At 43.5% G+C, this 13,281-nt stretch overlaps 1 protein-coding gene across 3 annotated transcripts in view; it reads left to right on the top strand.

Annotated features, from left to right (window-relative positions):
- Positions 1 to 13,281, top strand: part of SH3PXD2B (SH3 and PX domains 2B) — a 182,759-nt gene that overhangs the window by 152,141 nt on the left and 17,337 nt on the right. For all 3 annotated transcript variants that reach the window (XM_077327052.1, XM_077327050.1, XM_077327053.1), the window contains 2 exons: positions 1,080 to 1,184; positions 7,493 to 7,610. In XM_077327052.1, the coding sequence (XP_077183167.1) occupies positions 1,080 to 1,184; positions 7,493 to 7,610 (223 nt within the window). The remainder of the gene's footprint in view (positions 1 to 1,079; positions 1,185 to 7,492; positions 7,611 to 13,281) is intronic.

Below are 13,281 nucleotides of genomic sequence, written 5' to 3'. Positions count from 1 at the left end.
GGTTGCCAGCTGAATTCCGGATCAGGCTTAATGTTCTGGTAATAACTGTTAAGGCCCAGTGTACTTGAGGGACCACCTCTCTGCCTATGCCCCTCAAAGAGTTTTACGCTCCACCAACAGCAACCGGCTAATAATCCCTGGCCCTAAAGAAGCCCTCCTGGCTTCAACCAGGGCCAGAGCCTTTTCTGTCTTGGACCCCACCTAGTGGAATGAGTTCTCGGCAGAGATCAGGGCCCTGACAGAACTAAAACAGTTCTGCAGGGCCTGCAAAAGGGAGCTTCTTCCACCAGGCATTTGGTTGAGACAAGGTGACTAGCAACATCTACAGGGCTCCTGCTCCCTCCATCACAGATACCACCCATGCGTTTTGCTCTGGACCAGTTTGCAGCGTTATATTCTGCTACCTCTGTTTAATGTTAATGTTATTGGTATGTGAAAAGAGGAGTTCCATGTACTATTTTCTGTGTTTTTATGTAAACTGCCCTGAGCCTCAGGGGACGGTGGTATACAAATGCAATAAATAAATAAATACAATTAATTAATTAACTCCCACCCATTTGGGAAACTCTTCCAGAGCTGTCAAGAAACCCTGGTTGAGAAAGCCTGGGCTAGAGGAAACACAGAGTAGCTGACAGGAACTAGTGAGCTTCTTCTGAATTAAAAAAATAATCCTTACGTTTGTTGACTATTTAAGGCCACAATCTGTCAACAATCCCAGGATGCTGTAGTGTTGTCTTTTTAATAGGAGGGGGGTTCCTTCCCTACGGATAGTTTGTAATATTTGGAAGCTTCTCTTTTGTTGTCGTGTTTTACTTAGTATGAGACTTGTAACTGAAGTAGACAGTGAAAGAACCTTGACTGCAGAAATCTTCCAACAACGTAATTAATAAGAAACATTGAAAAACTTAGGAAGTCTTTAGGATATGGCAGCCTGAGATGGTGGGGAGTGCTTCAGTTATGATGACTATGAGTGGAATTTGTTCTAAGGGAATTTTTCTAGCATCCCTGGCAATGTTTGGTTGTTCAAAGCTAGAACTAAATGAAGGTCGCTGACTAAAGCATCTGTTCCTTATTTTGAGGATGGTGGTTTGTGAGCACATTGGATGAGCAAGGCTGGGTCCCAGCTACGTGCCTTGAAGCTCAGGATGGAGTCCAAGATGAATTTTCAATGCAGCCTGAAGAAGGTGAGAAAACAACTTGAGATATCCCAAAAGTAGCTCCATCATTCCCAGATTTGTTCTTTGACCTGTTTTAGCTAAATTTTGCAACACCATATAAAAGAGGAAATCCTTCAAGCTCACTTGGAAATAGAGATGTGTTTTTAAAGAGATTTTTGAGTTTCCTCTGATCATTAGCTAGATGTCAAGAGGAATGCTAGCAGAGAGTATGATGTCATTGAGTTTTGTTCCTTAGCCTTCTGTATCTTGGGAATCCTCCATCTTATTGAAATCAGCTTCATGGCCCTTCAATATGAAGAGCATAGCATACTTGTTAACTATATATACACAGGGTTTTTTATTTGATCCCTTGTGTGAATGACCTATTGGTTGACCTTGGAAAGGGTGAAAGAAACTAGAATAGCTAGCAGTAGTTCTCCCAGATGGTTATTTCTGAGTAAGATTAATCTTAATTGTTGGCATTGGAAAATACAGAGTTCATAGTCTCCCATTTTCACACTGATCAGGACCCCGACTATAGATTTAATAATGTGATATAATTATGTGGCCCCCGTATACACGCTAGTCTCTTTACATGTGTTTCAATGGAAAGAATATATAGAGAAAAACATAACAGCTGTTTTGCTTTAAGAAAATAGCAGAACTTTCCATAACTTTGCAATGCACTATTGAGAAAGAGCAAGGCGTGTCATTGTGGAATGATCTACCCTTTTACAAATATAGCAACTGATATTCAAAGATGTATAGAGTTTCCTCCTCATGTCCTGTTTTGTCCCTTTCCTGCTTTTCCCAACATGCTCCTCCCAGTCCCATGGAGATACTGGTCTCTTCCCAGACATGTGGGCCGCCGTCGGACTCTTGGGGACTTATATGCCAGTGGATGGGGTCAAGGTGGTTGTGCAGGACACTGCTCCTGTTGATCCTGGTTTCTGCTTTGGACATCAGTCTGTTTCTGCATGTGCTGTCCACTGTGTTGTGTTTGCATGTGTTGCATGTGATAATACATAATTACTCACTGGGATTCACTCTGTGTATTTCCCCCTGTGCATTTTACTGGCTATAAATGTCAAACTTCATACTAATGACCCTTCTTCTCCATCCCATTTAGACTTACTGAGTAAATGTCTCATGACTACTCTTTAACAAATTGCTGAGTATGTAATTTCACTGAGTGATTGGTTTTGTTTGGCTAGATTTAAAACTTGCATTCTATTAAAGTTAGAATATAAAGAAGAATCAGCACAGAACTACAAGGCGTAGTGGGAGACTTTTTGTGCTTCTGCTGTACTTACTCAGGTCATTCCTGTTGCATCCTCCTGTTGTAATATACCATGCAAATGCTCATTTCTGCTGATGGCTCCCCTTTTGATGTGTGTCTGAATGCATCAGCTCATAACTTGTGATGGTTAGCATTTCAGAGGTGCCATGAGGAGCATGTTGGGAAGTATGCTTGGCGTCTTAAAAGCATTTGTAAACATACTTCCCATGGTACCCATATAAATACAATCAAGCCACTTCATAATGAAGTGATGGTGAGAGTTTGTAGCCCTGACAGGTTACATTGCTACAAAGGGCAGTGACTATACCAGTAGCTCTAGTTGGGAAGTGGTGGCTTAGAGGTAGCATGGAGATCAAACACTGAGCTGGACATGCATAAAAATATAAGAATATGACGGGGTGCAGATGTATGATGGGGAAACTATACGGAATGTTTTTGCCCACTGTCAGTTTCTAGCACTGGATGGAAGCTGTTTATCCATTTTTATCTCATGACTCCTTCAAGGAGCAAAAGGCGGCATTATAAAGTTCTCCCCTTCTCATTTTATTCCAGCATCCCTGTGAGGTGATTTGGCTGAGAGTGTGACTGGCTCTGTGACCTTCATGGAGGTGGGGGGCAGCTGAGATGTTAGCATGATGAGTTATGGCATTGCCTCCTGTCCTGAAGAAAATGTCCTGCCCCTTTAATATGTGGCTTAATATGTGGAAATTGGCAGCTGAAGCTTTTCATAGTATGGGTGTAAATAGCCTCACCAGGTAGATAACATCCCACTAAGCCTCTATTAAAGGAGCAGGACAGTTTTCTTCAAGCCAGTTGGACAACCCTTGTAGGGTCAACATGGGGAAAGAGACAAAGAGTAACACCTGTTTTATGTTGGCGGAACATGTGTTTGTGTGAGATAGCCTTGCTTCTTTGTCACATTTCTGTTAACATGGTCTTCCAGTTAGAAACAGCTGATGCTTGTTTACCCCTCTTTTGTGAGAGATGTCCTTGCAGAACAATGTTTGTGGCATTGCTAGCAATGTGCTTGCATCTCTAAGGACAACCAAATGTGGAATATACAGTGACTCAGCACCAGACTAGCCCAGTACCAGGAGGATATCAGGAGGAAGTTTGCATGGTTGTGGGAGGTGTCGAAGGAAGTACACACATTGTCAGTGAAAGGTTGCCTATGATGGTTTAGCCCTGTACAAGGAAAATGAGAAAATGAATGGGAAAGCAGAATCAGTACACTTGCTTCTGCTCATGTAACTGCTCATATGTGTAGTTTGGTTGTATGAGCAATATAACTCTGGAGGGAGACTGGTGGGGAAAGCAGGATTTTTTTCTTCTGTGAGTCCTCTTCCTCCTCAGTTACACTATTCATGTGGGCAAGACTACTTACACAAGCAATTACTTGGAGAGGTAAGCCAGATGCCCTTATGTCTGTACTAAAACATAGTGCTGGAATCTGGCAGCTGGTCCAAAAGCAACATAGAATATTCAGAAGAGGGCTGGACAGTGGTCCCTCGAGCCAAATGCAGTGTACCAGTCATATACTGTGACCTGTCAGAGGCTCCATAATCCTTTTGCTGCTTACCTGAGATTGGAAAACGTAGTCCATCAAGCACTTGGCTGCCCATAATAGAAGTCTGATGGTCTGTGCTGGGCTTTATGAGTAATACAAGAGGCAAAACCCGTTGCACCAGGGGGGGGAATGGGCACTAGGATGCACACCTGCACTGTGGATTTCCTGGGGCCTGGCTATATGGAAAAACATAAATCATGGGAGGGAGGAGAAAGGACGGACAGACTGACAGAAAGAACGTAGAAGCCAAGCTGGGTCCCATGGGGCTGGCGGGCAGCCTTTACTCCTTCTCCTTCCCCCCCCCCCCGAGGCCCCACCTCCAAGCCCCAAGGAACATTCCAAACCCAAGGGTCACATACCTCAAGGTGTGGCCTGGAAATCTCCTGGAGTTGGAGGTCATCTGCAGACTATAGAGATCAGCTCCCAGAAAAATTGCTGTTTTGGAGGGGAGATGATAAAAGGGCTGCTTGGGAGGGGGTGAACTCTGTGGCACTGCGCCTGAGAGATATTGTAGGATGTGAATCTCTAGTTAGAACCTGGATATTTGCTGGAATTGCAGGTCATTTTCAGGCTGCAGAGATTAGTCACCCTGGACAAAATGACTACTTGGGAGGTGGGACTCTCTGGCCTTGGATCCCATGGAGGTGCAAAGATGCCAGGCTTCAGGTGGGAAACAAAAGATAAATGCTGAGTGGCAGAAGACAAAAGCATTCCTCCCTTCTCAATTTGCAAATCTTATTAGCCTCACAATCACCTCTCCAAGTAGGAAATAACTGTCTCTCTGAGAAGCCATTGGTCAAACAGTCCAAATTTAAAGGAAAAGAATTCCATTACAGCCAAAGAGCAAACCCTCCTGCAACAGCTTCTTCTGTCTGTGCTCTAGTTACATCTCTTTAGGGCAATGGCAATTTCTACAGATTGGTATAGTGGTTAAGAGCAGCGGTTTCTAGTGTGGTGAGCTGGATTTGATTCCCTGTTCCTCCATGTACTGGGTGACCTTGGGCTAGTCGCAGTCCTGTTAGAAATTGTTCTCACAGAACTATTTCTCTCAGAGCTCTCTCAGCCTCACCTAACTCACAGGGTGTCCATTGTGGGCAGAGGAAGGGAAGGTGATTATAAGCCACTCAGACTCCTTTGGGCAGTGAAAAGCAGGGTATAAAAACAACTCTTTTTCTACTGGAAAGGTGCTACTGGGAAGTTGCTACTGGGAAACTCTCTCCTGGAGAGCCACATGTCCCCATGGCACTTCTGTGCCCCCTCCACAGTGTCCTCATCTTCTGTGCCATTGATCTCAAATTTGTTGTGATGGTCTTGGAAAGACTGCAGCAAAACCAAGGTGGTATCCTTGGAAAGGGGAAGTCTACATCTTCGCAGTCCCACCACATTGGCATTATTTTCCCTGCTGCAATTGCCTGTGATGACCACCCTCAAAGCATTCCTCCCTCTCAGATTGCAAATTGCAAACCTTACATGACTTACTCATGAGTAAACATTTTTAGGGCAGAGGCTTTTCCTAGGCACCTTGGGTCCCAGAGGGCCAGCAGGGGGAGCTGTTTCTGGGCCTCCTGCAGCCCCCCACCTCCAGAAGGCATGTAGAGGCTGCCCACCTCCCCCCCCCCCAATGTCCTCTGAGTTGAAAGAGGCAAGGAAGCCAGAGCAACTTACTCGCAGCACTGAGGCTGGCTCCTCTTCCACGCAGCAAACTTCTGCAACCAGCAGAAAGTTGGAGGTGGAGAGCTGACCCCTTTTAAAGCCCTGCCTTGCTAAGGGCTGCCTCCTGATTGGGGCTAAGTTACCAGAGCGGGCCATTCCTGGATGAGGGTCATCACTTATTCATGAGTAAACATTTCCAAGACAGAGGCATTTCTTCAGCACCCCATATCCCACAGGGTCAGCACAGGACAATTTCTGGGTCTTCTGCAGCCCCTCACGCCCAAAAGGCGTGCAGAGGCTGCTCCAGCTCCCCCTCCCTCATGTCCTCCAAGTTGAAAGAGACCAGGAGTCTAGGACAAGTTACTGGCAGCAGAACATGCTCTGAGGCTGGCTTCTCTTCCACCCAGCAAACTTCTGAAACTGGCTGGAAGTTGGAGGTGGAGAGCTGATCCCTTATTAAGCCCTTCCTGGCTGAGGGCTGCCTCCTGATTGGGTGTAAACTACCAGGGTCGGCCTTCCTGGATGAAGGCCAATCAGGTAGTGGGTGAGCAGTCAGTTTGGGTTGTATAGGGTTTACTGGTGATGATACTCCTCTGGCCTGGATTTGAAGGTAGAGTTAGACTTCTTGAGCACTATTGTTGTTGTTAGCTGCGAAGTCGTGTCCAACCCATCGCAACCCCATAGACAATGATCCTCCAGGCCTTCCTGTCCTCTACCATTCCCCGGAGTCCATTTAAGCTTGCACCTACTGCTTCAGTGACTCCATCCAGCCACCTCATTCTCTGTCGTCCCCTTCTTCTTTGCCCTCAATTGCTCCCAGCATTAGGCTCTTCTCCAGGGATTCCTTCCTTCTCATGAGGTGGCCAAAGTATTTGATTTGAGCACTGTAGGATTTATTTATTTGATTTATTACCCACAGCTTTCAGACCTGTTGGCTTGCAGCAGGTTTCAACAAGGAGATGAAAACACAATAAAAGCACCAAATACAATAAAAACTCAACCCACCCACCCCCACGGCCACATTCAGCCCAACCAGATAACCCCATTCCATGCCACAAGATGTTCTGGGTATGATGGCTTGATATTCAGACACTTGAAGTTTAAAGAGCACAGAGTATAGACGAGGGGCCCAATAGATCTTCTGTGCCCTAGCCTCAACCAAACACCTGGTAGACGAGCTCCATCTTGCAGGCCCTGTGAAACCATGGTAGTTCCCAACAGGGCCCTTCCAGGAGCTCATTCCACCAGGTAGGAGCCAGGACCAAAAAGGCCCTGGCCCTGGTCAAGGCCAGGCATATTTCACATGGGCCGGGGATAACCAACTTGTTAGTATTCACAGAGCAGAATGCTCTGCGAGGGGCATAGAAAGTTAAATGGTCCCTCAGGTACCCTGGACCCAGACCAATTCACAGTGTACAGTGGAAAAGAAAGGCAGGAAGATTATGCTGTCCGGTCTTAAATTTTTGTGCAATTAACATAATTTATTAATAGACTCTGGCTATGCGGGTCAAGAGCATAACTGAACACTGTGTAGGTTCTTCTTCCAAGTCATGCTAGATGTACACTGGGTTAGGGAAAAAAATGGTCACTTTCTCCTTAGGGAACCTATGCGTAAGCCCTATGTCCAAACAATGAAGAACCAGAATTCCCTGATCCTGGGACATGCAGTGCTTAATTCTGAATCGTCTGAATGCTGAAGAAAATAAGGTTTGAAAGATTTACAAAATACCTCTGCCCTTTGAGTAAGCCTGTTGCTGTATGGTCATAACTTTCCTTGTCTCTTATCTTAATTTTTGGTATTTTTGTTTTGAACAGAGGAGAAATACATAGTCATTTACCCTTATACTGCACGAGACCCAGATGAGATGAACCTGGACAAAGGGACGGTAGTGGAAGTGATCCAGAAAAACCTGGAGGGATGGTGGAAGATCAGGTATTTTTTTATCAAGACTAAGGAGGGACTGGTTGGAAGTATAAGGGGCAAGCTACATATTAAAAAGCAGTTGTCTGTAAAAAAAGCTTGATGGGCTCTTCGTTTTTGCAAAGCAGACATAGGAGGGGGAAGTTGTATTGGTGTAGAGTGAGAAGAGAGAAAAAATCCAGCTTAAGACACTCTACTCTCCAACAGTATCTTGGAAGCAGAGGGATGCATTCTGTGGCATTTCATACTGTTTCTGTGTCAGGTAAAAACTAGATCCGAGGACAGGCTTCTTGAGGAAGAGGATTGTACGGATATATGTCTCCTTGCATGACTTGTGGAAAAAGTCACTCATGGGGTCCTATATATCTGTAACAGAGTCAGGGGGAAAATGCTGAAAAAGAGGTTGGTGGGGAACATGTTTGCATGTATAATGGTCCTGTCATACGTGGTCCTTTTAAGGATTTTGGAAAAACATTCAAGAAATCATAACAATGATGGAAATTATATCCCCCTTGTTCCTTAATGTTGCTAACTGAAAGGTGGAAAGAGATGGAATTATCTAGCTAGTTATAGTTGATGTGCCATTAGTGCATGAATAAGCATAGTCCAGATTTGAATAAAAACAAGCCCTTCAGCATCTATTGTTCCTTAAGAGACATTCATGCTGGGGAAGAGTGGATGTACTGACAGATTTAGACTCAGCAGCTCCTGAGGAGAGAAGCAGGTTACTATCAAGTGAGCTTCTTATCTAAACTTTGCAGACAGCCATAATGCTTGATCAATGTACGATATATATTATTAAGGAATTATTTTGAAGAAATGTCTTTTATTTCCTTCTGCTTTTTGAAGGGAAGCTACTGTTGTGTATTTGTAGGAAGGAGATGAATTGGGAAAGTGTCTACCCTCTTCTCTAGTAACATATGGTAAATGCCATCTATCCCAGTACATCTTTGCCTGCGGACTATACTCATTCACTTCAGCATCTTCTGCTGTCTGAAGGCCTTCTGCATCCTCAAATGATTCCATCCTTTCTTGCCTCATACCTCTTTTGCCTCAAGCTGCCTTCCCAAACAGCTTTGACATTTTCTTCAAATCAGTTCTCAGAATTCACCTTTCCTCTGAAGCCTTTGATACTGTCCCATTGTTGGCTGAAACATACCCTGAACATGTTATTGAAGAATTCATACATGTTGCCCCATAATTATTCTTGTCTCTACCTATTGCTATCTGTTCCTTATATCAAATTTCAGACTACAGACTCCTCAGGGCAGGCTACCAAGAAGATTGGTTTGCCAATCAGTCTGTTGTCCATTCAGAAACATTGGTTTGGGTTGTGGCCTTCAAAATCATGGAAGCTTCACTCTCTGAGAACCCAAGGTCAAGCAGCTTTAAAGAGTGAGATAAGGAAGATGGGAGGCTGACACAGGTGCTGGTTAGACTATTAGGTCTAGCAGTTTTAAGGCCAAAGAATCCAGGAAGAAGTTTGGCTTATGCATGGTATCTTGTTAGTACAAGGACCCATGGGTGAGAGAAGGAGTTTTCTTGATTAGTCCTCATATAGCTGCAAAATATATGGTCTAATAATTGCAATAAATCTGATTAGTTCTCTCACCTAGTTAGGTACATACCTGATTGGTCAAGTTACATAGATTGCTATGTATTTGATTGGTGAACTAGAATCAGGCCAAAGAGGGTTATTTGGCATTAAAAAAGACAATTTATTCTAATATTGGCCCTTTTCATAGAATCATAGAAACATGGAATAATAGAGTTGGAATGGACCTCCTGGGTCACCAAGTACAACCCTCTGCACTATGTAGGACACTCAGAACCATATCATTCATCCACTGTAACCTGACACCTCCTTGAACCTTCACAGAATCAGCCTCTCCATCAGGTGGCTATCCAGCCTCTGTTTAAAAATTTCCAAAGATGGAGAACCCACCACCTCCCAAGGAAGCCTGTTCCACTGAGAAACTGCTCCGTCAGGAACTTCTTCCTGACGTTTAGACAGAACTTCTTTAGGATTAATTTCATCCATTGGTTCTGGTCCGTCCCTCCGGGGCAAGAGAGAATAACACTGCTCCTTCCTTTTAAATACTTGAAGATGGTTATCTGATCCCCTCTAAGTCGTCTACCATTCCTAAAACGTCTTGTTCTCCAAACTGCTCACCATCTTTGTTGCCCTCCTCTGGACATGCTCCAGTTAGTCTACATCCTTCTTCAACTGGGGTGCCCAAAACTGAACACAGTACTCCAAGTGAAGACGAACCAGAACACTGTAAAGCGGTACCATCACCTCCCGTGATCTGGGCATGATACCCCTTTTGATACAGCCCAAAATCCCATTTGCCTTTTAGCGACCAAGTCACACTGCTGACTCATGTTCAATGTGTTGCCTACTAAGACTCCTAGATCCTTTTTGCACATACTACTGCCAAGACAAGTCTCCCCCATCCTATATTGGCGTAAATGGGTTTTTCCTACCTAAATGCAGAACTTTACATTTGTCCCTATTGAATTTCATTTTATTTAGTTTAGCTCACTTCTCGAGCCTATCAAGATCATCCTGTATTCTGATTCTGTCTTCTGTTGTATTTACTACCTCTCCCAGTTTAGCATAATCTGGAAATTTAATAAGTATCCCCTCTTAATCCCTCATCCAAATCCTTTATAAATATGTTGAACAACACAGACCCCAGGGCAGATCCCTGGGCCCTCCATTTGTCACTCTTCTCCAAGAGGACGTTGAACCATTAACAAGGAACCTTAGGGTACAATCTGTCAAGACTGAGGAGAAATAGGAGTCAACCTGTTCAGCCCACTCTTCATCATCAGTTATAATTTCAACTTCTTACCCTCGCAGTGGTCCTACAGAGTCCCTACTCTTTTTCTTACTTGAAATATAACTAAAGAAGCCTTTTTTGCTATGTTTAGTACTTCTTGCTAGCCTAAGCTCATATTGAGCTTTAGCTTTTCTAATACTCTCCCTACAATCTTTGGTTATTTGTTTATATTCATCCTTTGTAATAAGGCCTTCCTACCATTTCCTAAATGGCTTGGTGTTAGATTGAGACCGGGACTGCGGGTTGATCTACCCCTGTTTTTTTTCCATCACAAGTTAAGAAATAATTGTTATAGATAGATTGACTCTTTTATGTGAAATTGTATACGTTAATACCAGAATTTTAGCATGCAGCTAAAAAGATTACATGGCACTGCAATTGATACATAACAAGTGAGCCACAAGGGAGGGAGGTTTTATAAATATAAGAAATATACATATAAAAATAAATAAGATTTATCCATGGCCTGCTTCTCCCCCCCCCCCATGTGCTTAGTCTGCTCATCGTATCTGGAGTTCCAGATATACTAGACCCTGAAGTATTTTAGTCTTCTTCCATCAATGGATTGAAGTCTATTCTCTTTGCTTTGTTAAAATACATTTCATTCTGCTGCAAAGGTGAATCATATTTCAGTTGTGCTATGTTATCAGATCAATATTATTGTTTTTTCACAGAAAGCATACTGCTAGTAGGGATGGACGATGAACTAGTTCATCGTCTATCCCCCCCCCCCAAAAAAAAAACATTTCCAAGACCTTTTTGTCAGTTAGGTTTGGGCTATTTAAACCTAGCAACTTAGCATGGTGGTCTACCCCACAGCTGTGAGATTTAAATGACTGTTGGCCATTTAAACTGCCCGTTTCATTCTTCCTGTTTCTGCTATAATGGCTGCCATTTCAGTGATCCATTTTGCTCTCACCAGCTTGGTGGGGGGAAAAAACTCTGCTATTGTGAGGGGGGTAGGGAAAGGATTGTTATCTGATGCATCATGAGAAGTTTGGCCTTAGATTGTTGGTTCCCATAGATTTCCATAACTGATTGCTGAGTGTGACATCTATGGAAATGTGTGATTTTACAAGTCTTGTTCCAGTAATACCGCAGCTAATCTGCCTGAGGTCTCTAAGTATCTCATAGTTAAGTTCCTTTAAAATCTGAAACTGGGTTGTTCCTAGTAAACTGTGTAGTGAGTAAGGTAGGCCTCCTCCCTTGGATTCCTTAACCTTCCAGTGAACCTGCTACATTGGCAGCCACTGCAGCAGAAAAAAAGAGCACTGATAGATATATAAATGAGAAAATGTGTCATGGAAAAGCCCAAGGCTCTTAAATGTACAACAGCTGGAGTTGTCTGATCACATCATCCTTGCCCATGGCCACTGAGGTGGCAGCGCCTTGTAGTTGGCATCAGTCCCTACTCTGTAGCAGGTGTTCTTTGTGGCTGTGGCTGCTGCATCTGAGTGAAGCTTTCAAGTATTTCTGTGTGTACACGTGTGGAAGTATTTATGTGTAACATGAGAGGCAAGCTGTGCCATTCCACTCACCCACCCACATTCTATTGGAGAAGCATGATAGACCTTGAATCCCTGCGGCACATATGAGCAGTGTCTGAGTGTGAAAGAGGTTTTTGCTGCTTGCTCGTTAAGGGAACACTTTTATATCTGATCTGTAAATGTGGTATTTCCCCTGATTTGTGAAAGCAGGCTCAGGTTAGATGTGTTAGTACAAAGGAAAATCCAAAAACAAAATCCATGTAAAACCTTTTCTTGATGATGATGATATTATCCGTTCAGTCGTGTCTGACCCTCGGTGATTCTATAGGAAAATTTTCTCCATTTGTCTCTGTCAATGACCGCTTCTTTCAGTTGGTTCATGGTCATCCCTGTATTGGCTTTGAGCCTGTCGAGCCAGCAGATCCTTTGGCAACCACATTTCCTTTTGCCACTGACCATGCTGAGCATTAATGATTTTTCTAACGAGTCTCATCGCATGATATGTCCAAAGTAAGTGAGCTTTAGCCATCATATCTTCCCTTCTAATGACATAGTTGGTTCGCTCCTCTCTAAAACTATCTTGTTGATAACTTTGGCTCTCCATGGTATTCACAGCATTCATCTCCAACACCATAATTCGAAAGCATCTATTCTCCTCCTGTCTTCCTTCTTCACGGTCCAGCTTTCGCATCCATAGCTTGTTATGGGGAAGACAAATAGCCTTGACTAGCCGGCACTTTGTATTAAAGCTATCCTTACTCTTCCATATTTGGTTCATGCCTAACATTGCGTTCTGGCCCAGTATTATTTGCCGTCTGATTTCACGGCTGCATCCACGGCTTTGAGTGATCATAGAACCAAGAAAGATGAAATCATCAATACATTCAATGTTCTCATTATAAATCGTGACCTTTTCTTAGGACCAGCCAAAATACTAAAATCAGTATGTTGAGTTTTCAAGTTCTCCAAAACTCTTCAGACTGCATGTTAAAGACCTTTTGTTTGCTGTTGTTGGAAATTTAGGATGTGGTAGGATGCTGTGCGGAGTTGGTACTAGATGCCTTTGGCCTTCTGGAAAGGAGACCAGGAAAATGACAGCCTCTATTGTGAATGTAAAAAAAACCTGGTCATTTACATTTATATTTATTAGATTTCTTACCCGCCACTCCCATACGGCTCGTGGTGGGTTACAAGAGTCTGTTTAAAACCCCAATAAAATACCCGTTAAAACCACAGACAGCAATACAACAGTAAAAGCACAAGATGCGGCAGCCAATAAATTCTCAAAACTATCCCAAGAGATGCTAGATCCATTAAATTCTCGGTTCAAGTTTATTTATTCCCTAGAGG

The sequence above is a fragment of the Paroedura picta genome, chromosome 3 (assembly GCF_049243985.1).
Source record: "Paroedura picta isolate Pp20150507F chromosome 3, Ppicta_v3.0, whole genome shotgun sequence".
Lineage (NCBI taxonomy): Eukaryota > Metazoa > Chordata > Lepidosauria > Squamata > Gekkonidae > Paroedura > Paroedura picta.
This window is presented reverse-complemented; position numbering and strand designations above follow the sequence as displayed.